The sequence below is a fragment of the Neodiprion fabricii genome, chromosome 1, assembly GCF_021155785.1.
Source record: "Neodiprion fabricii isolate iyNeoFabr1 chromosome 1, iyNeoFabr1.1, whole genome shotgun sequence".
Classification (NCBI taxonomy): Eukaryota; Metazoa; Arthropoda; class Insecta; order Hymenoptera; family Diprionidae; genus Neodiprion; species Neodiprion fabricii.
In genome coordinates this window covers 18356143-18382518 of record NC_060239.1, presented here as the reverse complement: position 1 = coordinate 18382518, position 26376 = coordinate 18356143, and the positions used below count along the sequence as shown (strand labels likewise).

General features: G+C 39.9%; 2 protein-coding genes across 6 annotated transcripts in view; both read left to right on the top strand.

Moving 5' to 3' along the window:
* Positions 1-26376, top strand: part of LOC124177821 (two pore potassium channel protein sup-9) — an 854038-nt gene that overhangs the window by 274439 nt on the left and 553223 nt on the right. The gene's annotated exons all lie outside the window — the stretch shown is intronic.
* Positions 11632-19043, top strand: LOC124187823. Its single transcript, XM_046580011.1, has 6 exons — positions 11632-11722; positions 15602-16795; positions 16955-17125; positions 17207-17483; positions 17580-17826; positions 18825-19043. Exons 1-6 carry the CDS (start codon positions 11632-11634, stop codon positions 19041-19043), a joined length of 2199 nt encoding a protein of 732 aa, XP_046435967.1.

The window sequence follows — 26376 nt, the reverse complement described above, 5'->3', positions numbered from 1 at the left end:
TTCAAAATAAAAAGACTTTTGATGATAAACTGAAAATATAGTATAAGTTACTGCCTATTCTTCATTTTCCTCAGCAATATTGCATCTAGTTTCCTCAAAAACACTAATTACGTAAGTTTACTGTTGAAAAAAAAAATAATAATGCAATAAAAAAATTTCGAAAAAAAATTTTTCAAAAAAAAAAATCAAGTGTTTTCAGGTGGTAAACTTTGTTTCAAAGTCGATTTCGAAGCGATTAAAAAAAAAATTATGAATATCGGTGGAAGTTTCCCGGAGCCCGAACTAAATGTCTAAAGTTCCTCGACTACACTGTCTCGTTCGAAAAACTTTTCTGCCACGGTTTTGATATAAAAGGGATCTCATATCCTTTAACCCACTTCCGTACAACAGAATCGTGGGTTACTTTTGACCAAGCGTTATCGAAAAATCTCAGGCCAACGGCTGGTTTACCTACATTTATCGGTGAGTTTATTAACATCTCTTGTAGCGATGATTCTCCCTGTGAAACGACTGTTTCTTTGGTCCCGAAGTGTTCGACAATGTTCCTAGATTCCCGCCCGACGCCGTTGGCCGATTCCTGAATGACGACTGACGGGCTGGGCCTCTCAAGTTTTTTGTATATCGTTGTTGAGGCTGTTTGCTCAGTGGCTTGAGATCCTTTGAAGCTCGTTCGAGATTTTTTGCTGTTTTAATTATATTTTCCAAATCTGCGCCAAACAGCCATTCATCGATCGTCGTGTTCCATAACGTTTGCTTCAAAGATGCGTTAAGATTCGCCAAAAACCAAACTCTTTCGAGCCAACGACTCTTCTCGGTGGACTGAAGCTAGAAGTCTACCCATATCACTCAGATATTCGAGTAATTCGATTTTTTGAGTTCCTTCCATCTTCAGGACGCCCGAAATGCTTTTCCCAAAGCCCCTAGACAGGCTGCTATGCGCTCTTGTTTTTCGACAATGCGCTTGTCTCGTTTTATCGCTGATTCCTGTACGGCAGCGATGATTTCTGCATCTAATTTCGGGACGGAAATAAAAGCGCAATTTTCCGGAGCCGGATGTTTCTGTGAAAGATTCTTGACTTCCTCAGTTGGAAGTCCGCTCCTGAAAATTTCTGCCCACCGCAGTGCTACATCCTTATGAATGACAGGGGAAATTTTTTGACCGTTTCGAGCCATGTGCCTATGACTTCCAAGACATCAGGTTCAATCTCGGCCTCATGATCAGGCGTAATGACCGCAGGAGGAACAATCGGAGGCGATACTTCTGTACTCCTGGTAACTTGCAAAGTTACGTTACTAACGGTTCCATTACCGTTAATGGCCGCAGAGGCGTCATCGTTATATTAAGGCAGAACCTTATTGTCGATTCTTTGATCAATAATCGACCGTCGGTTAGACAAGAATTCTTTCGACGAACCCCGGCTTGAACTGCTCGACGATCTACTGAATAAACGGTGTCTTGACAGTCGCGACCGCGATCTCGTCGGCGAGCAATGTCTCGAAAACCTCGAAAAAGATCTTCTCGAATAACGAGATCTTCGCAGCGACCGATACTTCGAATACCTTGATCTAGATCTTTTAGGCGAACGATATCTTCTCATCGATGAATGCCTTGAATGCCTCGATCGAGAGCTTATCGGTGAACGATATTCTGGCCGTCCGATCGACGAAGCTCTGAGACTTTAAATTCAATGGTACGTGTGCAATATTTGTCTCATTCCACAATCAGTTCCGCCATCAAATGGGGTTTATGATAAGAATTACCACCCGAGCCATGAGGGTCAAACCCAAACTCGCCGCAATTGCGTACTATCCTTTGTCAAAGGCGTGCATTTCGGTAAGAGCCGAAAGCACTGTGTCAAACGATAAAATCGTAGACACAACGAACTGTATTACTTCGCTACATGGTAATTGGTCTTTAAAAAAGACTCAAATACCACAGCGTGATATTTTTTTTTTTTTTCTCGCGGACAAAAGAAGTAGGGTTAGCCCGCTACTTACGAAGCTTTCTTTTTTTCGTTCCAATTTCCTCTCCAAATGACGAATTTTTCATTGAATTTTTTCCTCCTCCATCTCGCCGACGACTCAATATGCCTTGTTTGAAAATTTCAAACAAGAAGAATAATAATCTCACGTTTTGTGTGTGGAGACACTGACACGAAGTAAAAAAATGAAGATAGGCGCGCGTATGTCGCGAAGGAAGGCTATCGTAGCAGAAAATCTTTTGTTTCCTAGCTTTAAACTTTGTGGTGACACTGGGGCAAGTGGGAGGTACTATAACTGTGATCTCGAGGAAGAGGCGCGAAATACAATAAATATAAATAGTTTCACATGTTCTGTTCGAATTCTTACCTTGATATTTCAGCGTCAATGCGTCATATTGGTCAAAGCTCAAAGATGAATTGCTCGACACTTTCGTACCTGTTGCACAGGCTTACTAGCTCAAGCTGTGTGTGTAGTGTAACACAGAAGCTGTGCATGGGTATTCATTTGCAGCGGACGGGGCCCACGGAAATTTACGCTCGGATGTGGCTCGGCCTCGCCAGCTCAGCGCTGAGCCGAAAAGCTAATGGTGTCGTCATTTTATATCACTGAATTTTCGCGTCATAAAATATCAGTAAATAGAGCTTAACCAACAACGGGCTTGCAATTAATCTATTTGTACTGCTGTTTTGTTGCGGGTGAAATAAATGCCACTGGTATCTAAGTGCCGTGAATCGTTAAACAATCGAAATGCTATCGCAGACGTTTCAGCCGTAGCCATGTTGACGTTGCGAGTGTGTAAATACGTGTGCCAGCTGCCAACGGAATATTTGATAATAATTTTTTTCGATACTTTTGATTTAACTGTAATATCTCACTGCTATTTTACTCACAAAAATTTTGAGTAAGGAATCATTTCGTTACAAAACGTTTGAAAAGTATGCTTTCGTCTTTGAGAATTCATCATGCGAAATTCAATTGATCGTGTGCACATGTGGTAGTGTCAGAAAAATAAAAGACGTCACGATGGTTCACTCTTAGGTGTGAGATTGTATCAAGTACTTAATGAATATTGAAAAATAGGTGTACATATTCTGAATTTTATTTCAAAATTTCAAGAGACTTCAGTGAACTGTAGACAAATGTCTAGAAATTCAGTTTTGTCTTTTATGTATGTAAGAGTATATCAAAAGTGAGTGAAGTATGAATACAAAAAATATTAAAAAATAATAAAAATTGGCATACTGTAAAGTGGCGTTTTACAGCCGCCTGTTACAAGGACATAAAACTGAAGGAAACCTCCGAAAACCGCGTCCCTGTGCAGGGTACGCTAACCGAACGCGATACAAAATAGGCAATAACTACCAGTAACTAATTCCTTTTTTGTAAATTCTATAATTTCGCTCCGGCGCGCAGCGCAAGCAAACAACAAGCAACTAGGACGACGATCGTGACCACCGAGGGATGAACAATTACCGATGACGATCGTTTTTCGCTCCCGAAGACCTTCGTTACCGACAATCCGATGTACCACTGACTGACGGAAACTCGTACCACATCGACTGCCGGCGTACAGGGATGTGAAATTATCCCGATAGCCGAGTAACCGTTCCTCCCAAACGAACCAACCGCCCGCTTTCCCAGATGCCATAAAGATGGCGTAATGGGCTGACCGCTGCTTGCCATTCCCCGACTTCCTGGCCAGGCATCAGACTGATCTGGAAGATCACTGCTCCAGCGTTGAGTCATCGCTCCGAGGACCGATCCCGCGTACCTATCGGTAAGGACCATAATCAACGGAGCGATAATCCACAACTGCAAATTGCATTAACCCTTCGTACCCGTCGCGTAGAGAGAATCTCTCACGCTCATTTTAAAACTTTTTTTTCTTTATAATTTCAAATGGAATGACCATTTGAAAATTTTTTTACCTTCACTGAATTTTATGCTTCACATGATAGTCAATAAAACTTCTTTAAAAACTCAAAAGTATAAAGCAAAAAAAATATTTATTGACAGCTGTGAGAATTTCTCTCATCACTTCAGTCAAGTCGTTGATAAGAAAAACCTCAATTCGGATGGCTTCGTTATACTTCGGTTATTTCCGTAGTTTCCAGTCGCCATATTTGAAATTATATATAGATATATAAATATTCCATGTCACTCCGTGTTTTCTATGCTGTTGTAGTTATTGTTTTATTATTTTAAAATTAAAAAAATGTGATAACTAAGTATTGTTATAAATTGATTTTGAGTGACAATATCTTCTTTAAGAAAAATAAAATACTACAATGAAATATACTAGAATTATAACTTCACATTAGTTTATCAAATTTAAAATTTCGCTCTTTGCGCCTGCGCAAATTCAAAATTTCGCTCTTGGCGCTTGCGCAATAGCGTGAGATTTTCTCTCATCACAAGGATCACGACTGTCATACGAAAGACACCTAGTACGAAGGGTTAAGGACGTTGCCTACCGAGCTGGCGCGGGAACTTTGGCTTCCCGCGCGACTCAAGCCAGGCGGCCAAGGGGAAGAGTCGGCGGGACTTAAGTCTATGCCCCTCGCGTGCTATGGCCCCCCACTCTGCACTCCGTTGGGACCAGCCCGCTTGCACTTGAACGTTCTGAAGTTCTGACGTGCGAGGAATATAACTGGAAGCCCGTATGAGTTTCGGGTGGTTGATGAGATTAGGATACGTTTATCCAAGAAGAGGTTCGCACGTATATATATATTATTTCAAATATTTATTGCTTATGCAAATAATAATAAGTTACAGAAATCATTGAATAATCTTCGAGTTTTCAAGAGATCTATTGCATAACTCGTTGCAGTAAAGTGAAAAATATTACAAGAGAAATTATCCGAAACAGCAGTTAGTTAATTCATGACTAAATACTAGGATGAGCGATATCAAGCGAAAGATCGATTCTCAGAATCGATTCGAATTGATTTTGGAAAAATCGATTCATCCAAAAAATCGGATACACAAGATTCATCTTCAGAAGATTAATCGTTATTTTTACTTTTTAGTTTAACTGGAAACCGGTAACTATATTGGAGATTAAAATCGTGTAACACAAATGTAGTAGTTATTCAACAGTTTTGATATTTAACAATAGTTTGCTTTGGGTCATATTTGTTTATCATAGCAATAGTTCTCATATCCATATTACACAAATCCAGCCGACTAGGTAAGAAGCTTTTTTTATTAGTTGTGATATTAGATTTATTCATCGCTAGAAATTGGTCGATTCTTTTGTATTCTCAAACCTATATTATCCGTAAAATACAGAACGTCAAAATAGACTTTCAAAACTTTTTTTCATTGAAGATTTAAGAACGTAACCCGATCCTTGTAGACTTGGAATCGATTCTAGAAAAAATCGATTAGTAAAGTATCAATACAAAAGATCTATTTTCTCGACCCAAGAGTTCGATTCTTGAGTGGATCGATCTAGAATCGCGCATCCCTACTAAATACATTGCCATCAATGACCCAGGTCTCACCACGTGGAGGTCGCTGCGATGAAGAGACCCACCCTATCCCGTCCCAACCTCTCAACCATGCCAGGAAAAATTAAAAGTGTTACATACATCGATAGATATTCAAAAGAAAATTAGTAAATCAAACAAATTGAGTTAGACATTCAGTAGTATATTAGAAATTGATAGATAAGGCGTATTGAAGAAAAGGCGACAGGATCTCTTGGAAGATACCAGTTGTTTTCATATCCTGCACATGGTTTATTTCACCCGGCTTCGGATTACCGTCGCAGAAATAACCACGGTTTTTACACAGCCGATGGTCTCCGAAAACATGATTCGGACCGTTTTTTATATCTTTACGCAATACCTCGACCCGAATGTATCGTGGCTTATTCATTTCTGCTTTTCGGTGACGAAGAGCAGAAGTTACTGCATAACGTAGGCGCTTCAAGTTTTTGCGCGAAGAATTTCGTAGAATCACTGTACCGACCTTACGGTTGACACATAGATCTCGCCAGTCGAGTACCATAGTTTCGGAGCACATGTTTGCGGCATTCAATTTTTACGACTAGTGCCTCCGGTCCATACGGCATTGCATCGATAAGCTTTCGGTGGACGCTACTATCTCCATCTCCTATCAATTTGTTAAATTTTAGGCCGTGCATTTCCAAGCTACATTTGAATCCCTCTACTATTATATCAGATTCCATCGCGGTAGTAGAACTCCCCCCCCCCCCCCCCAGTTTTTGGCGCACTTATGATACACGACTGATTTTGACGCCCCTTGTTTTGACCTGTTACAAATGGAACAATACTTGTTTCGAACCCCGATAAACAAAACTTTTTTCGTCCTATACCCTACTCTTGCTGCTACACCCGAAAGAGAATCACATTTTGTACGGTAAGATCGTTTGGCCCAAGACGCATCCGCAACAGCCGCTACGCAAAGATACCCGTCTTTGTCAACGTCACCTACCTCACGGGTCAATCTCGCCTCTTCCTTCCCATCCTTGACCATCTCTTCCCGAGCAATATCATGATAGGCATCACTGACAATTTCGTGTTTATTCCATGTCTTCTTAGCCATGCAACGGATATCTATAGCAGCGCTAATTTCTTTGAGTTGAGAAAAACCACCAGCTGTGGACACAATTCCTGATACTATGGCTGAGCTTAAAGATGAGGAATCTGATTCACAGTCTTCTGAGTCTATTGATTCAATCTTATTACAAAATTCACATTTGAAGGCGATGGTTGAAATGAATCCTGTCCGGTTTTCGGATATAGGTTCTATGTCAGCAAATGTACAATCATAAAGTGGATGAAAAGCTAATTTTTTGATACTGCTCAGGAAGTTATTTATATCCACTATTCTTCTGCCGGCCAACTCGAATAGTGGACTTGATTCGATCTTGGATTGATCCACTATCCTTTCAAATTGTAACACATTGTCATCTACCATATTACTGTCGGTTGTGGGCGAAACACTTACGGATGTGCTTGTACCTACAACTGTCGTCTCCCTATTGGCTGCCGTTATAGAAATCGGAGAGTTGGGTATTACCTCCGAGCAAAACAGATCGACTTTGATGAATTCTGTTGGAAATCTGACCTCGTCAAACTCGATAACATTATCTGTTATTGTGTCATCGGTTGGCGTGTCTTCCGCGACCAATTTTTCGTCGATCATTTGGCTCGCAGCAATTCTACATTGACCACATGTTATGTAACTGATTAGCAAGTATGTACAAAATATTGGAGCCGGTCTGATTTGAGTGCTGACCCCCGGGTGGGTGTTGTTTCAGATGAATGTTTCACTTCTATTTACAAATTTTTCTTCAGAAATGGTCGAAAAATGTAGGTTATTTCAGCTTCGTAAAACCAATGTTTTGGTTAATCGCGGGACAGATGATAGTAATATTTCTCAATAGAAAACGTTTCATTTTTTCTCGTAATTGTAGTATACATAAGAATAATTTTTTTCCATCCGCCACTGGCGAGTCAAAACGATATTTCAGGCGGAAATATATTGCTATTGGAGAATAAAACGGTATCACGCCTGTTCGAAAAGGATAGCGATAGCTCATTAAATTTTTTTTTCCAATTCACATAACTGATAAAACTGAATCAGTGCTGGAGTCAAGTCTCAGGTTTCATGGAGCTGAATAATTGGCCCATTTCGAAACGTCAATGTAGCGTACTGGACGTGGCTGGCATTGAAACTTTACGCTGCAACAATGTCTTCGATAGCACGTCATGTTTTCAGTTCATTAGTGTATTGTGCATTGACCTTGGCCAGTAAATGTCAAATATCACAATTAAGTAGTCAGTTAGGTAGATCAGTGTACGGTAAAAGTCATTGGTAAGTTTGTAATCGTGAGTGGACGAAAGATGGAAAATGATTTTCGGAAGAATAGCTTGACAAAACACACATTGAGAAAGTGGCGGTAAATAATAATTCGAAGAGATTGTTGGGAAAATACGGTGTTCTGAATTAATAAAACGTGCATGTTAGTCGGTCTAAAAATCAAAAGAATCAAGTCTATGTAAGCAAAATTGATGCCATTCTATTTACCTCAACCTCTCCCGCTGATCAGCCGCCAAATTTTTCCATCCCTGGCCCTTTTTCTTACTTTTCCGTAATACTTTCCTTATCTTAGTCATAGCGAATGACTGATGAACACTTATCAAGGAGTTTTAGATACTTTACTGATATTTATTGACGAAGAACACACCGAGTAACGCTCACAGATCGAGGTTTGAATGACGGGCTTGCACGTGTTAAATGCAGACTGCTACTATAGCCGTTAGTTCGTACGACGGGCGGCCTAAGCTATAGATGGCACTAGTAAGCAATCGCTTTTCGCGGCGAAAATCCGCTGTTTCATGCTTCAGCTCGTGCAAGTTTTCTCGCAACTCTTAAGTTCGATTTTATCGCTCCTAGTTAAGGCTACCAGACGTCCCGGATTTCAGCCAAGTGTCCCGGATTTTTTTTTACTCAGAATTCGTACCGCATTTATATAAATTGTCCCGCATGTCCCGAATTATGTGCAAGTTCGTTTCAACTTTTTTTTTTTTCAATCATTCGTTAGGCATCGATAGGACCCGAAACAACGCTTCTGCTATCCCAAAAGTCGAAAGAGATCTGGGGTGGTATTCGTTGCGTTTTGAGACTTCTTAAAATCTCTCATAATTTAGCTCCCACGAGAGGGCGCCGTAACGGAAGTGGAGTGAATCGATGTGTATTACGAACACTTCTTACGTTAGGCGTTGAACGATGAAGTAGTGAAGGAGAGGTAAAAAATGAAACTTTTTCCCTAATACACCCTCTCGTGAGAGCTAAATTATGAGATTTTAAGATGTCTTAAAACGCAACGAATACCGCCCCTGCTTGATGTGCTTCAAGTCCGTGACACAAGAAAAACCGTGAGCCGTAAGCCGTAACTCACACGAACCGTCCATACACCACTACATCGCCGTGATTGGCTCATGCCACGGCTTTTTTGTGCCATGGGCGTGACACACCGGCTGTCAGTACTGGGCTCGGCTAATAAACAGTCGCGTACAGGCGTGCGTTAACCTAATCTGTACGCTGTGTAAGCTTGAATATTTGACCATACCCCCAACTCCTAGGAGAAGCCTGTGCAAATTGACTGATGAGTTGCAAAGAGAATTTCCTTATATACATAAAAGTACTACTCCACGGACGTTCTATGCAACACATACCATGCTACTTTCTCTATAGCAGATGGCGGCAAAAGCGATATAACATAACATATATCTTCAAAAAAACATGAAAAAGCTATCAATCTGATCGCTGGAAATGTATCGGTGAAACAATATTTTCGTCGAGAGAAGTTTGGCGATAAAGAAGCAGAGCTCGCGAAAGCCGAAGGCGTATGGGCATTTCATACGGTTCAGCGTCATCAAAATTTCAATTCCATGGATTGTTCATCTAAATTGATTCAAAGTTTTTTTGAAAAAAAATTCACATGTAGCCGAACTAAATGTGAAGCAACTGTTGAAAACGTAATGGCGCCGTACTCTCTAAATGTAGTAAAAAAGGACCTCGATGAAGTGCCATTTGTTACAATATTTTCGGATGCCTCGAATCACAAAAACATAAAACTATTTCCGACTCTGGTATGATACTTCCACCCAAAAAGTGAAATCAATGTCAAGTTAATCGACTTCGTGGATCTACCGGGAGAAACATCCGAAAGCATTCACGACTTAATCATCGAAATTCTCGAGAAACATGCCCTAAAAGATAAGACGGTTGGATTCTGTGCTGACAACGCTAATACTAATTTCGGAGGGATTGATCGTGGGGGACAGTCAAACATACCGGGACAATGTCTTGAAACTATACATACAATGCGCATGCGCGAGTTTTATCCGCTGCACGGACAGGCTGGCCACTCCGAGTTTCAGCTGTCAAACTCTGTTTCTGGCGGCGATGTAGTTCATACAAATTTTTGAGGTTAGAATCTCAAACATTCGAGATAGTGACTCGGAAAGTTGATGCTAATGCTCTTCAAAAATTGGGTTTATTCGACTGAAATGAGAAATCTGTTTAAATGTTGAGTGCTTGGAAGAAACGCAGCAGGTAGGTAGAAACACTTTATTTCATCACTTTTATTATTTCGTACATTAGAAAAAACAATAAAATTTTTTTCTATCAACAGGTGATACAGCCAAAATAATTGCATCTCTGATATTTACTGTTATCTGCGTATTCAATTTATCACACGTGCAAAGATCATCGCCACTTTCAAGCAACTAAGCAACTTTCTCACTCTCTTGTGATTTCAGGCGGTAATATTGAATTTTATCACTTTTGAATATGAGACATTAAACCGAGCGTTCAAGAAATTTAAATTTCTCACTATTTGTAATAGAACTGTGAATACTTTTTTTTCTCGAAAATGGTTCAACAAAATTTACAAATAGTCGATAGTCAATGTATTTTTCCGATCAATAAATTATTGCTACTACTATTAAAAATTTTTCAATGATTATCAGAGTTCATTCCGCAAATTTTCAATGATTTTCGATTAAATAAATAAAGGGAACCTAATACTCAAATTGAAAATTCAAGTAATATTAGATTTATTAAAATGATTTCTGTATTTCATGTTAGTGCGGTTCGAAACAAAGAAAATCTAATCGGAAACGTAGAACTCAGGAACGTAGATCACATCCTGTGACACAAGTTGATAATCAACTTTCTCAAAATGCGCCTTAACGTCACAATTAGCTTCAAGGACAATCATGTTTTAGAGTAATGTCAGAGCATTATTACGAGGATATTGACTTATCGGATTCAAGATTGTGTCCCTTGTTCCATCAAAATAAATGAATATCTAATTTTTTACGAAGTTCATGAAGATTTTTTTCCAAATAATGTGATCCGATACAATATCTTGTTCATAGTCCTCTGAACATCACCTTGTAACAATGATATTTGGAAAGAGTCCCTTTGTTGCAGGAACCATTATAAAATTCTTGGTTTTCAATTCGTGCTACAGAATAAATTCTGCGTTTCAGGTTCCATTTCCAATCTCAAAATGAGATTTTTTTAGCTCCAGACAATGCTAATATGGAATGCAGAAATAATTGCGGTAAATGGAGATTCAGAAGTTTTCAGTCTTAGCGTAGGACCCTACAAAGAGTGTGAAATTGAATTTGGTTTTAAGTTATCGTGCAACTAGCTAGCCTGATGACACCGTCAACTAAGATTAAATTTAAAGACATTTTTAACTGAAGTTATTTAACAATTCTAGATTTAGATTGATTCAGTTTGCCTAGCAAAATTCAACCCCACAATCTAATTGACGACTTGAAAAACTATTTATCTGAATTCAATGCTAAAGAGAGTAAAAGTAAGCTTCAAAATAAGATACTAAATTAAATGGCATAAAGTTTGAAAAACAATGCTGGTTAATAATAATGCTTAAATTACAATGGTGCACAGAATGATTCCTCGGTAGAACGAATTGGCGGCAACGGTTAAGTAACAAACTTATCGCTATTGGCTCGATCAAATTAAATTGATGGGATATTCAGCCATTATCATCTGTAGTATATCCCGCTCTTCAAGTTTGCCTCAACTGATGTTAAGATGGTGGCGATAGCCTGATGAAATTCACTCTGGCACCTGATGTCTGACGGAACGACCAGGTTCGATAGTTATAATGATTGCACCGCTCGAGAAACCAGGATCCTTGCTACCTCAACATTGTCACCATCAGGTAAGGCATAATTTTCCTTGTGTTAATCAAAGTTTAAACTTCGAGCCTGCTAAAAAAAAACGAATTTTATCGTTGAATCCATGTTAAAATATTGTAATTTTCAAAGATCACTTAATTAGAAATGTACCTACATGCTTCCATGCCTGACAAATTTAGTCTTGTTTCGAAAATGAATTATTTCTTACCTGAAAATATTAGAAGCTATTATTATCAGAGAGGATCCTTTGGTATTTTTGGATACAACTAATTTCCAATAAAATGCACTGTACAGAAATCGTTAATGAGACACATTTTTAATTTCATGTAAATAAAGAATCTGTTTACAATAAACATTGTTTTTACTCACCTACCTCTGTTTGTCCAGACTCCCACTTGTTAATGACATTTCACATTGAATTTCAGATTTCTTCTTTCAATAAATAACACCCAATTTCCGTATCATTTGATATTTGCGTCCGTTGAATATCTTCCGATGTCGACTACGGTATTGCTGAACGTTAGTATTCTTAGACAATTCACGCTACGTAAAAATAAACCGCAACATAACCTCAATCTGCGGTTTTATGCGCGAGAGATTTACAGCTCTTGAGTCTTGTCTCATTTTGTGTACGTTGGCCCCCTGCTCAGCAGACGAAAACATCGCTGCGGGGCGATTTCACTGACCAATGAGATTGAATTATCTGGCGCATGCGCATTGTATGTATAGTTTCAAGAGATTGTCCCGGTATATTATAGACTCAAGGAAAGCCTGAACAGAAATATTGTTGGCGTGGGCTGTGTTGCACATATAGCGCATAATGCTATGCAAATGGCAGCAGACCTTCTACCTATTGACGTTGAAAATATTGTCGTAAAAATATATTCTTACTTTTATATATACACCGTTCGTGTGGAGGAATTAAAAACCTTTTACGACGACGCAGAGATTCAGTACAAATCGCTTCTAGGGTATAGTAAAACTATATGGCTTGCTCTTCTACCTGCTGTAGAAAGAATATTACAGTTGTTCTCTGCGTTAAAGTCGTACTTTCTGTCACAAGACAAATCTCCAAACGTACTTGCCAACTTTTTTTCAAACGAGTCTTTTCAGTTATGGCTAACATTTATCCATAATCAGGTCGCAATTTTCAACGACGTTGTTAAGAAAATGGAAGGCAACAACGTGGGTTTTTGTGAGGTTTGTCATTTGATGACTGACTTGAAATTGAAATTTTCCAATCGATTGGAGAATGATTTCTTACCTTTAATCATCCGAGACGAGTTGACATCGCTAGAAGAAAACGGGCATATTCAGAGAGATTATTTTATGAGTCACGTTCGCAACTTCTACAACAATTGCATCAAGTACTTGGATAAGTATTTCACTCAATATCAAGACTTCCAAAACTTCGACTGGGTTCTCCTGAATAAGTTGATTGTGTGGACTGAAATTCAACCATCATTAGACTATTACGTAGTTAATGCACAAATTCAAGAAGAAAACAAAGTGAACGAAATTGATTTGTTCGACGAAATTTGTTACCTATCGAATTATTTATCCACGGAACGCTTGTTGAAATGGAGAGAGAATAACTTGGACACAGAAAAACGTTGTATGAAGTTTTTGCTTTCTTTTCATAAAAGTCAGTACCATATAAAAACTGTTTATTGCTGGTACAGTATATATTATGTCTTCCTGGAACCAATGCGCCTACAGAACGGGTATTTTCCTTGAAGAACGCCATTTGGACATCGGAAAAAACTGCAAGGACCATCGAAACAATAAGGGCAATATTGCAAATAAGATGAAATATGGGAAAGTGTGAAAAATTTCATAACATCTTAAATCAAGATCCGGATATTTTGAAGAAAATCCACAATTCGGAAAAGTATAAGTAGAAAACTGATAAGTAAAAGTGTCTCACGTCACTCATACGTACTACAGATTTTTTTTCGTTTGCAATACCTACGTGTATAAATCTAAGGAATGCTAGTCCACGATACTAAGATTACAAAATATAAAAAAATAGTATTACGTGTATGAGACTAAAGAATGCTAGTATGTGATGCTATAATTATAAAATATAAAAAAGTAGTATTACTTGTATAAGACTAAGAATGCTAGTCTACGATAATAAGATTATAAAATATAAAAAACTAGTATTACGTGTATGAGACTGAAAAATGCTAGTCTGTGATGCTAAGATTATGAAATATAAAAAAATATCTAATCACTACACTCATGTCGAATATTATTAAAAAATATTAATGAAAAATTTAGGAGCGCAGTGGCTTAGTGGGTGAGGCTCTGGGTCCACACGCAGCGGACCTGGGTTCGAACCGCACAACCGATATCAATGGACAATTTTCTATGTGTTTTTTCTGCAATCCTGGTGGTTCGAACTCCACTGTAATAAATCCATGTCTAAACACCTCTCTGTGATGGGTGGGTGGTCGAGGTACGGCTACGGTGGACTTCCGGAGCGGTTCTTATCGCTGGGAAGGAACTCTTAGCCGTACACTGACTTTCCCACTGAATCACACGAGCGGAAGGTTCTGACTAAAAGAGGCGCTACTGGTGACCGTGCTTGAGCGTGCTCGTGCGATCACCGGAGGAGACGAGGACGAATCCTACCTGTATTGACGGAAGGTTTTCTGCAGTTTCCCTCCGTCCGCGGCGAATGCGATACAGGAAAAACAAGGAGAGTGAAGCGGCTGCAGCCGTGGAACGGAGAAGGGAGGAAGGAGAGTGCAAAACGAAAAAAGAAGAAAAAAGTGAAAGAGAAAAAGCTCAAAAGGGAATAACCCTGGGCTCTGGTACAAACAATAAAAAAAATAATACTAAAAAAGTTGAACAACTAAATGATTGCATGCATACATTGTTTCGGGAATTCTTACTCACAGAATTTTTACCCTTCATACACTGTTTCGGGTGGCTGGAGGGGAGGGGGGTACTCATAGTGGTGTCCCGCATTTCACTAGTTCAAATCTGCAGCGCCGGCGCTAGGTATGAGCTAACCGGGCAACCGCCCGGGGCCCTGTTCCCGAGGGGGCCCAAAGACTGAAGAAAATAAGAATTTTTTTCGGAATAAGGTTAACTGCGATAATACATTATCCTGTGTGTGAACATCGAGATGATAGGTGTAAGAAAAAAAATATGAAAAAAAATTATAAAATGAGGTTGAACGATTGGGCCCTTGTAGAAACATTGTACGGCTCACGCTGCTGTACTAGGTTACCGGCGAGCACGGACCGCACGGGGTGTTGGTTGGACCGACGGCCCCCACCACAATTTGTTCGGCTGCAGCGCATGCGCCAGTTTATAGCTCAAACGTCAAGCTACGTCGTGCGGCGCGGCGTGCCCAGAGACTACTATCAGACCACGCTGCTTGTAACTTGTATGGACTGTGGATTCACTGCTACGCTCTGTCTAGCTGAACCACTGTATTCGCATATTCCATAGGAACTCTTTCAACAACGTGAACATTTCTTGAAAATTTTCTCGCTACCTATTGTTGTTTCTTATTTTTTATTCTCGATGCTCTTTTGAAATTACTAGTAATTTGCAAACTCTCGGATATCGACGAAACATTTATTCAGAAGCTGCCGACGTTCCGGTCAGGCAGCGGCCGATCACGTTTAGGGCACAATCTTTAATATAGGCATTTCTACGGATATTCATATTACTTAACATTAATTAACCGCGTTCAACTTGACTTACATTGCATAAATTACGATTTGATTGAATTTTTCTGAATTTATTTTTGTAATTGTTGGATTGCACAAGTCATAGTCGATAGTCATTATGAACAAGCCCAAAGACTTATCAGGGTCCCAAAAGCGGAAATTAAAAAAAGCTCGATGTGAAGCGGACAAAAAAAGTGCTGTTTTTTTTTCAAGGCAATGTTAAGCGGTTGAGGTCTGATAATGAGGGTGGTGAATGTAGCCAAACCACGGATGATTTAGACCCCGCTTGTCCACCTTCCAAGGACGCCGTAGATTCTGATGGAAATTTGGACGCTCAGTCAGTGAATACCGGAGATATGACGATAGCTACAGGTAGAAAGAACTTGGCAGAAAAAGTTATAGAAAAAGATTCTACAGTATCAAATATTGATTGGCAAGATCCTGCTAAGTGGCGGAATAACATCAGCGACAGTTCACGCGTAGCATTGGTAAAGCTAGGGCCTACAAAAATAGATCGGAATACAATTTTTCCTTTTGATACAGATCGCCGGCGCTTCACCATAGAAAATTGTTATCGAACCCTGAAGAATGGCGAAAAAATGGAGAGATCCTGGTCAATTTATTCAGAGACTAAGGATTCCGTTTATTGTTTTTGCTGCAAATTGTTTGGCCTCCGCAACATTCCAACCCAATTGCAATCGACCGGATTTAGATCCTGGCGGCACTTGCAAGACAGTTTGAGCTCGCATGAAAAATCCAAAATGCACATTGAATGCATGACAGACTGGAAAGAACTCAAAGTCCGTTTAGATTGTAGAAAAACCATCGATGATGAGAATCAAAATTTAATCCAAAGAGAGGAAACCTATTGGAAACAAGTACTTGAAAGAATCGTTGAAATAATTAAGCATTTAGCTAAGCGGAATATGGCATTTCGAGGTACTGTCGATCGATTATACGAGCCGAATAACGGTAATTTCTTGAGCCAAGTTGAACTGATGGCGAAATTCGATCCTATTTTAAGCGAACATGTACGTCGAGTTCAAAGTGGGGACCTCCAGCGCGTTCACTACTTGGGAAAGGAAACTCAGAACGAATTCATTGACATACTGGGTAATGCAATTTTCAAAGAAATTAGCAGGCGAGCGGTAGCCGCGAAATATTACTCCATAATTTTAGACTGCACCTCCGATATTAGTCATGAAGAACAAATGACTGCCGTTGTTCGATTTGTCACTGTGTCTAAAAACACCGTGGAAATTTGCGAGCATTTCATTGGCTTCGTTGTTGTAGACGATACAACTGGTAAGGGATTGTATGAAACGTTGTTAGATATCTTGAAATCAAACAATCTTGAATTGAATAACTGTCGGGGTCAAGGGTATGACAATGGCAGTAATATGAAAGGTAAAAATAGTGGTGTTCAGGCCAGAATTTTGAAGGATAATAAAAGAGCGTTTTTTGTTTCCTGCAGTTGTCACAACCTCAACCTAGTAGTTTCAGATGCCGGACATTCGTCCGTCACAGCTGAACTATTCTTTGGTGTTCTTTAAAGGCTATTCGCAGTCTTCGCTGCTTCAACCCAGAGGTGGCAAATATTAAAGGAGCACGTTAATATCAGTGTGAAATCATTGCCTGAAACTCGCTGGGAAGGGAAAATAAATGCTGTAAAAGCTGTGAGGTTCCAAATAGCAGAAATCAGAGATGCGTTGCAGGAACTTTGTCGAATGTCGCAAGGTTAAGATGCAAAGCTGAGATCGGAACTGAGAGGCCTATGTTTCGAAATTGAGTCATTGTCTTTTCTGATTAGATTGGTAGTATGGTATGATGTACTGCAAGTGATCAACAGAATCAGTAAAGCTTTACAATGTCCGAAAGTTGATTTGCATACTGCAATGAACATGATTGATGGTGCTCTTCTTCAATTACAAACCTTTCGAGAATCCGGTTTCGAAACTTGCATAGCCACCGCTAAAAAAATGGCTGAGAAGTTAGATATTTCACAAACTTTAACCGAATCACGTACCCCACGAACAAGACGATTCTTTGATTATGAGTCTCAGCACGACGAACGACCTAGCGATCCGATGAAAAGGTTAGAAATTGAATTTTTCAACAAATTATGCGATATAGCGATATCAAGCCTACGCGAACGTTTCGAAATGACCCAAAACGTTTGTGAACCATTTAGTATCATCCGAAACTCGGATAATTTTATGAGATTGGACAGAACCCAAATTTTGACTAAGTCCAAGGCTTTAGAAAATTATCTGACTGGTGAAGACGAGAACAGTGACATTGATGGTTGGGAGCTTGCCGAAGAACTGGAATCTTTAAAAGCTTACTTCGTAGCCGCTGGAATGACCGACTTGAGTGCACTCGTTATGATATCGCACATTATTGATAAAGGTCTGGATGAGATATATCCAAATTTCACTGTGACCTTAAGAATTTTCTTAACATTACTAGTAACCTCCGCGTCGGGTGAAAGGACCTTCTCAAAGCTAAAGCTCATCAAAACTTACCTGCGATCCACTATGTGCCAAGATCGACTGAATGGTTTAGCTGCGATGTCAATTGAGCATGGAATTTGCAACGAGTTGAATTTCAGCGATATTATAGCATCTTTTGCGAACAAAAAATCTCGCAAAGTCCCACTTTAAGACTTCAGTGGTCCAAAAATTTCTGATAAGGGGCCCGATTTTCAAGGCTCGCCCGGGACCAGCCGTGGGCTAGCGCCGGCACTGCAAATCTGGTAGCCTTACACATCAAGATTGCCCAAACGTATCAAAAATTTTTCATTATGGGCAAGAAAAGAAAGAAAAGGAGTTTGTATGATGAAGTAGAGGAGGTCAATCGACGGATAAGAAGAAAGATTCAACATTTGGAGAGGGAATTGGACCGAAAAAAGAAGAAGCGTCGTAAGTACAGATTTAACCTCTCTTTTTTGTTTGACAAAAAAGAGGATGGTATCGGCTCATGTAACCGTTTTTGACAAGTTTAGGAGGCCGTGTAATGAACCAGCTCTCAGTTGGTTACACGCGAGCGATTTTATCGTTGTGCGTCGTACTTTTGGCTCTTACGAAAATGTACGCCTTTCGTTTTACAAAGGAAGACGGGATGATCGGACGACCGACGATTGAGTTTGACTTAGATAGAGCGGGTCATACAATTGTTGCTGGCATTGCTAAATTCCCCCCTTGAGGGTTAAACTTGAAAGGTCGACCAAGAAAAATCATTTTACAGGTAATTGTTCGTCGTCTTGGAATTCATCGACGTCACAGAGTTCGGCTAGAAGATCGCTGTCTCATGTGCCGATTCGGCATCGGTTGGGACGCTCACAAACTCGAAGTTCAAGAACACGCTCTCAGTCTCGGAGACGCTCTCAGACTCGGCGCTCAACATCTCGATTTAGATTGAGATGCTAACCGTCTAGAAGGTCCTTGCAGTCGAGCCGACTTCAGATGTCGAGGGCGACATTCACACAGAGGGTAATGTGAATCCTGAAATGATACCGTCCACAGTTACTCCCGCAGATATTCTTGCGCACGAGAACGTAACCGTGACTAAGAAGGCAGCCGAACCGCCACCGGAGATTCTAGAACACGAAATTGAGCTGCAGCAAGAGGTTTTCAGTTCTCGGATCACGCCCTGAGTCGGAGACGATAGCGGGTGCCACGATTCACAAAGATACAGCTCTCTTTTGGTCGGAGATTGTGCAAAAAAGACTTCCTGCAGACGAAGTGAAGACCTTGCTAGAAAAATATCCAGCCCCGGAGAGGTAAGTTTATCGTAGTCCCGATGTTGAATGCGGAGATTACCGCTGCAGTTCAAGAAACCGCATTAAAGAGGGACAAACGTATCGTTGAGACGCAAGAACTGATTGCGGCATGTCTTGCAACATTGGGAAAAGTGATTACAAGTGCTCTTAAAATCGATAATCCAGAGAAGATAGGACTATTCCAAAAATTGAGCGATGGAAGTAGGCTTCTCGATTCCATTCACCGGGAAGAGTCCCTGACGAGGAAAGGGATTATTCTAGCCAACCTAAACTTGTCATTGAAGACCACGTTGTCTAACACGTCGGTTGACGAATGGTTATTCGGGAGAGATTCGGACGCGAAATTGAAGATCGCTAAGAATTTAGAAAAAACATCGAACGATCCAGGCTACCAGCGAAACCTGTATAGCAGTCGACCGCCCAGAAGAAAACAAAAAACTCAAAGGGTCCGTCACGACAATTTTCGTACAATAATCGGTCAACGATGTTGGGCAGGCGTCAGCAGTACAACAACAACCGCAACAACAAGGGAAACTACAGCAGCAACCTGAACAACAACTCGGATTCGAAGAAGACACGGGATCGCCGAGAATCGTTCCGATCCTACAGAAGACGTCGGTAAACGAAACAGAAAATGTAGGTGAACCAGCAGGCCGACTGCCTTTATTCGTTGACACATCGTCAAAAGTCACTAATAATCCGGTAATATCAAAATGGGTGCGAAGTTACAAAATACCATTTTCATCATATCCATTTCAAGATCGTCCTCTGGTAGAGCATACGTGGGCGGATCAGGAGCACTCACTAATTATCAGCTGAATTAACAAGCTAATTTTTAAAGGCGCCATTGAAAAATGTTCATGGTCTAAAGGTCAAATATCAAATATCAAATATTTTGTCAAATATCTTCTTAGTTCCGAAGCCAGATAAGACGTATCCGTTGATATTGAATCTTAAAAAACTTAATGAGTTTATTACCGCGGAACATTTTAAAATTGAAGACTGGAAAGTAGCAAAAAAATTGATTAGATCGCAGAATTTTATGGCTAAATTAGATCTAAAGGACGCTTATTATCTCGTTGCCATAAAAAAACAGAGTAGAAAATGGTTGAGATTTTTGTATAAGGGCGAGTTGTATGAGTTCACGTGTCTGCCGTTCAGTCTCAACGTTGCACTTTATGTTTTCACAAAACTATGGAAATCGATAGCGGCATGTTTAAGAAAGAGCGGCCTAGCTTCTGTTTTCTATATCGACAACATTCTTATCATCGATAGATCGTATGAGAGTTGCGTTCGTGATGTTCAGAGAAGAACTGCGCTGTTGCAAGAGCTAGGGTTTATTATAAATGAAGGAAAATGTCTCACAGTACCTACACAACGGTGCAAATACTTGGGATTGATTTTTGATTCCAATAAAATGAGTATAGAATTACTAGAGGATAAAATTCAAAGGACCCTCGAATTACTGCGTAATTTCGGTAAACTCAACTATTGCACAATAAGAGAATTTGCAGGCCCTGTCGGTACCCTGGTCTCTCGGTGTCATAAAATATTTTCCGACGCGTCGCGTATCGGCTGGGGCATTTTTTGTAAAAACCGTAGAGATCACGGTTTTTGGAACAAGAAAGATTTAGCGCTACACATAAACGAAGTAGAGTTAAAAGCGGCCTTCTTCGGATTAAAATGTTTCGCAAGAGATATACGACATAGTAACGTTTTATTACGCATAGATAACACGTCGACAATTGCATACATAAACCGAATAAGAGACGGTCAATACAAGAGACTCAGCTCCCTGGCCAAAGAAATTGGGTAGTGGTGTGAGAGGAGAGATATATGGATCTCAGCGTCGTATATTCGATCCTGGGAGAACGTCGAGGCCAATCGAGAATCGCGAAGATTACAGCCTGAGACAGAATTTGAGCTCTCGAATAGAGCATTTCAAATAATAGAAAAAACCTTTGGCAAACCAGAAATTGATTTATTCGTGTCGCCCGCGAATAAGGAATGCAGTGATTATGTTTCATGGCGTAGAGACCCCGAATGCATAGCAATCGATGCTTTCACGATCGAGTGGAAACGTTTGTTTTTCTATGCTTTCTCCCCTTCTCTGTTATTTTGAGAACGCTCAAAATAATCGAGAGTGAGAAATTTCACGGTATGTATAATAGTCGTGTCGTACTGGGAAGCTCAACCGTGATTCCCTTTATTTTTATCTTTGCTTGATACGGACCCAATTATTTTCAAATCAATGTTAATTTAATTCAATCTTCCTGCAGAGAGGCACACCCTTTTTGGCGCCGCCTTACGCTGGTTGCAATCTGTTTCTACGTTGGCTTGCTATAAACAATTAACTTGCAACAATATATTGAGACCAGCTCTAAAACATACATTGCCGATCACCTTGCAACAATATACTGGAGGTTTTCCAATATTGCTATAATTATAACAACGCATCACTTGCAAAGCAATAGCTGATGTGTTGAGAAATGCGTGATGAGAAGAACTTAGAACATTGCAAATAAGTTAGGTTTTATTTAATGTACAATTCGATCAGTGTGCTATTCCATGTATGACTGTGTCTAGATTATATTCATCACTTGAGAAGCAGTTTTGTGATTCTATTAATCACTTGAGAAGCAGCGCATGAATTGTATCACGTTAATTTTAAATTGAAGGTGTACTGTTAATATCCACGTGCGAGCACAATAAGACGTGAAGTAATACTGACTGCCAGCTAGAAGAGCCGGTAACTAGGCGCGTTTTCAGAGGTAGTGAATAGTTTTGGCTAGTTCACGTTGAGCGGCAGCTGCTTTTTGAGAAATGCCTTTGATAACATTGATTCTCAAACATGATGAGTCATCTACATGCATACCTTGTACACAATCGCACACCTCCGAAGTTTTGGTATTTGAAGACATCGCATGCTTACACACATACTTCTATGTCTCTATGATTAGATCGTTCAACCGTTGCTCAATATTTCATGCAGCGTGAAGCGAACGAAGATTATGATATCATCAGTAACTCACTTCGCGAGGAAAACGTATAAGTGCTGAATTCAATTCAAAGTATTGACGTATCTCAAGTTTTTTGCAACTTAATGATTTTTTGTCATCCAATAACAATGTAATTTTCTATTTGCAGGAGATTCAATGTACTGTTGTTCTACTGGAGTTAGACAATGAATACCAGAACCAAAAGTTTAGACAAAAGACGTACTTTAAGTGGGAATAGGACTAGTTTAAATGTTTTAAAAACCTTGAACAACTTGTATAAACATCGAACAACTAGTCTTGCTGACAAGCGTGAAAAACAGACTATCAGTGTTAAATTAAGATCTGACCGAGCGGTGTTAAACCCCAAAATTTCGGTTCGAGGTGGTTTATATCTGACTAGTCATTTTTCTTCTATTCAATGGGATGATTGTGACGGGGCGTAATCCTCGTACACAATGCGGGTAGGGACTGAGGATGAGGAAGATGAGAGACAGGCTTGTGAGCAAGAGTGAGACTCGATGTTTGGAGGTAAAAATTTGTGAATTTACTGTAAGTCAAGCCAGCTTTCAACCTAGGGTATCAAAACGTATAATCCCGCGTGGCAACCAGTCACACCCTGGTCGCTTAGCGTTCAATACTTATTATTCCCAAATTATCGTGGGTGTGTGGATGTGTGAGTAAGTGTAAGGGTGGGTATGCGGGAGTGTGTGTTTGTACAGAAGGGAGTAGTTCTGGGGAAAGGAGTGTCGACTGGATCGGCAGATCGGGTTTCGGCGGCTACGTTTGATCTTTTATCAGCTCGTGGATGCGCCTAGATGTCGCGTCATAGCCCAAAAGTCGTAATCCGGGGTTAGTTCTCAGTCGTCGTTCTCTTCGTGTCTTTTTCGCTCTCTCTGTCTCGGTTCGCGCCTTGGCTAAGATCGTCCACTCGATTTCGTTGCCGGTACTAGTAGTCCAGACGAATAAGCTATAAAATCGACTGACTTCTATTCTGGAATAACGTAGGTTAGCCGATTTTTTATAGGTTCATTAGAGACCGACGAACATATTTTCATCCATGCCCCAAAAAGTTAGGTCCGGGTTTGTCCGTAACGATTGTTTAAACTTTTGAGACCCCACATTTTGTTGAATAACGTCTTTGTTATGGGTCATACACGAAAACTGTTCAAACAAAAGTGGTTCGTCTCATCATTTTCGATAGAACAAGCTGTCGTGAGATCAATTTTCTCTGTTTGTTTAGTTGCAAAATGCAAAATGCCGTGGAAAAAAAAAAATTTACATTTCTTGTTGTAAATTGATGAATCAACAACGTGTGGCTTTGAAACTCATGGTACAGGTAATATGAAGTGTCTTCAAAATTATCGTGCAAGGCTTTTTTGGCTGTGTTATATAGTTGAGCGACAATCCACGACAAGCCAAAATCCGTATATCGTCTGCCCTTTCTTATGTGATTGGCCCATGGGTTGCCAAAAAATCATGGAGTCAGTTCGTTACTAGTACTTTCCATGAATGAAAATAAATAATTTTTTATACTCGAAAATCTCAATTTTTGGGCGACTTGAAATTTTTTGCTCTTGAATGAATAGAGATAACTCCGAAAATATTCATATTATTGTAAATATTATGATGGATTGTACTTGCCCTTCATTTTACGAGTAATTTAAAAAAAAAAACATGAATATCTTGCTTAGAACCGGAGATAACGGTGTCTAAGTGTTATTTTGTTTACTGTTGCTGTAATTGATATTGAGGGGGAAAAAAATATCAGCTATCTCTCAACACCCCAGGGCATCACCGTAAATTTTTTAAGACCTCTAGGTTTGTTGTATTTAGTAAACAAAAATTGCTCAACGTTCGTCGAGCGCCGTTAGTTGGAGGAATGAAGCCGGGCGGCGTGGTGGGGGGTTCGAGGCTTCTCGCGCCCGGTTGTTCTCACCGCTTAATTAACAACTCCATAATTCCGTTAATAATTATCGTACATTTTTTTTTTTTTTTTTGAACTAGCTATTTTTTTCTCAACAATTCGAATCTGTAATTAGATATTTGATATTTATAATATTTTTTTCTTCTGGATTGTAGTTATATTCTTAGGAAATATTGCTATAAATAACTTCAGATATATAATATCTGTAAATTTTAAGATAGAATGAAATTAAAAAAAATCTAATTACGGTGTTGTGAGTATGTATACAATTATACATACATATATACATATATAATGGAAGAGCGAGAGAGAGATTCCAAGCGTTATAACGGGTTAATATAACGTAATCATGTAATAGATAATTTTATCATTTAAAATAATATGTATACACAATTTCGAGCGAAAAAATGTATGTATGGATATTTATAGTCACATGTTCACCATTATTTTATGTATAGGAACATTGAATATAATTGACGCTTAAATCAGTTTCATTTTTCCTACCATTACTCTACGTATTTTTAATTTTTTTTCAATTTTGAACGAGTCTAATGTATAGAAATATATATACATATGTGAGGAAAATACATATTTCAAAGCAAAAACCCGTTATAACGCTTGGAATCTCTCTCCTGCTCTTCCATTGTATATGTATAATGTATATTATATGTATATATATATATTGTGACGTGGATTTTTCCCGCTCCTCGGTCACTCGGAGAAAATGACCGAGAACTTACCGCGTGCACAATAATTTGGCGTCCACGATGTACCCTGGATCTAAAACAATATCGCAAAGTTTTGTTGGACGCCTGGCGTGATTGAAACTCCTCGAAATCATAATTACGCTATTCCTCGGGCATATGCTCGATAGCTCAGTACCGCGGAGAGGGGAGGGGTAATTTTTGGAGAGAGAGAGAGAGAGACACTCGAAATACACACGCTATTTAACAAAAGTAAAATAAAATCTTATATTTCACAATAGCGGTGATACAAAACAAAAAAAAATATAATCCAAAAATCGCTCATCGCGAGTCTAAAGCTAAACAGAAAATTACACGTAACCTACTCTATTTCTTACTCTAATGAGCTCGCGGCTCCCTAACTAAAACGTCACTCAACAATCACAAAATCCTCATACGCAATTCTCAATTTGCCAATTCGCCATTTGTTCTCCATGGCGATTATTGCTCGAAACGAAACTAAAACTAATTATTCGACGGTGCGCCGTCGGGCTACCGAACAGACGGCGTCCTCAATCTGACTCGAGATCTCACCCGACTCGGAGCTTCGACGCTCCCGCGAGCTGCCCTAAATCTAAACGAATCCGCAAACGCTCTATATTCTAAACGCAACTAAAACTCAATGCTCAAACTTCTCGTCTCAACTGCTGCCCAACGCAACGGCAATTTTGACTATACATCACTTCAACTCGACTAAACACTATCTTAACTAAACGTAAACTTAACTAAGCGCAAGCACCACTACATTTAACTTCAACTAAACACAAGCTCAAGGTAACGCAACTCAATCTCCATTACCTTGAATAACGGGTACGGAACTCAATGCAGGCGCAACTATACGTAACCTAAACTATACGCAATCGCAACGGATCCGAAATCAAATCTTTTCAAAATCCTCCAAAACGTTACCCTCTAATCCGAGCACTCCTATTCGGCACTTTCCGACCTACCCGAGAGGTGACACTTAAAAAAAAAACGATAACGCGGCTCGACCCGGTACAGCGAAATTCGGCTTTACTTGATTTCACTGACGAGAAAGACTCAACTCAAACGCGTGACTCTACTCAACTTTCTCAGGAACTCAAAATTTACTCTACTCTAACACGCGTACTCAGGCTACGGTCATCAAGCAAAAGAATCGGCAAAAGAATTTCGAGTACTTCTCTACAACGCAAATACAAAACGGCTATCCGGTACTCGGCAAGCCTTTTCGCAATTATGCTCGAAATTCAATCGCGGGGATAGAAGCAGCGCTTACCTTCTACATCCTTGCAACCCTCTTTGCATTCCCCTCGCGATTTTTGGGCGGCTCCATTGCTTCGCGAAACTCCCCCAAAACGTGACTACTAATCACGACCGCCAGAACTAGAGTGGTTTCAAAAACCTACTACCTGCTGCAACACGGATCTCGATACCACCCATCCCACCCGTGACGTTATACCCACAAGAATACGCAATAATCGATCCGTCATCGACTTCGTCGATCGCGCAACTCGACGCGCAGCTTCAATAGCGTCGCTGCGCAGAACTTAAAGCTAGAT

Excerpts from the sequence above, each read along its gene's own strand:
- LOC124187823 (XM_046580011.1), top strand. The coding sequence starts at position 11,632 with ATGTCTGACGGAACGACCAGGTTCGATAGTTATAATGATTGCACCGCT. Across the intron at positions 17,126-17,206 it reads ACTTTGTCGAATGTCGCAAG|TATGGTATGATGTACTGCAA; the intron begins GTTAAGATGCAA and ends TTAGATTGGTAG. Across the intron at positions 17,484-17,579 it reads CCTAGCGATCCGATGAAAAG|TATCATCCGAAACTCGGATA; the intron begins GTTAGAAATTGA and ends TGAACCATTTAG.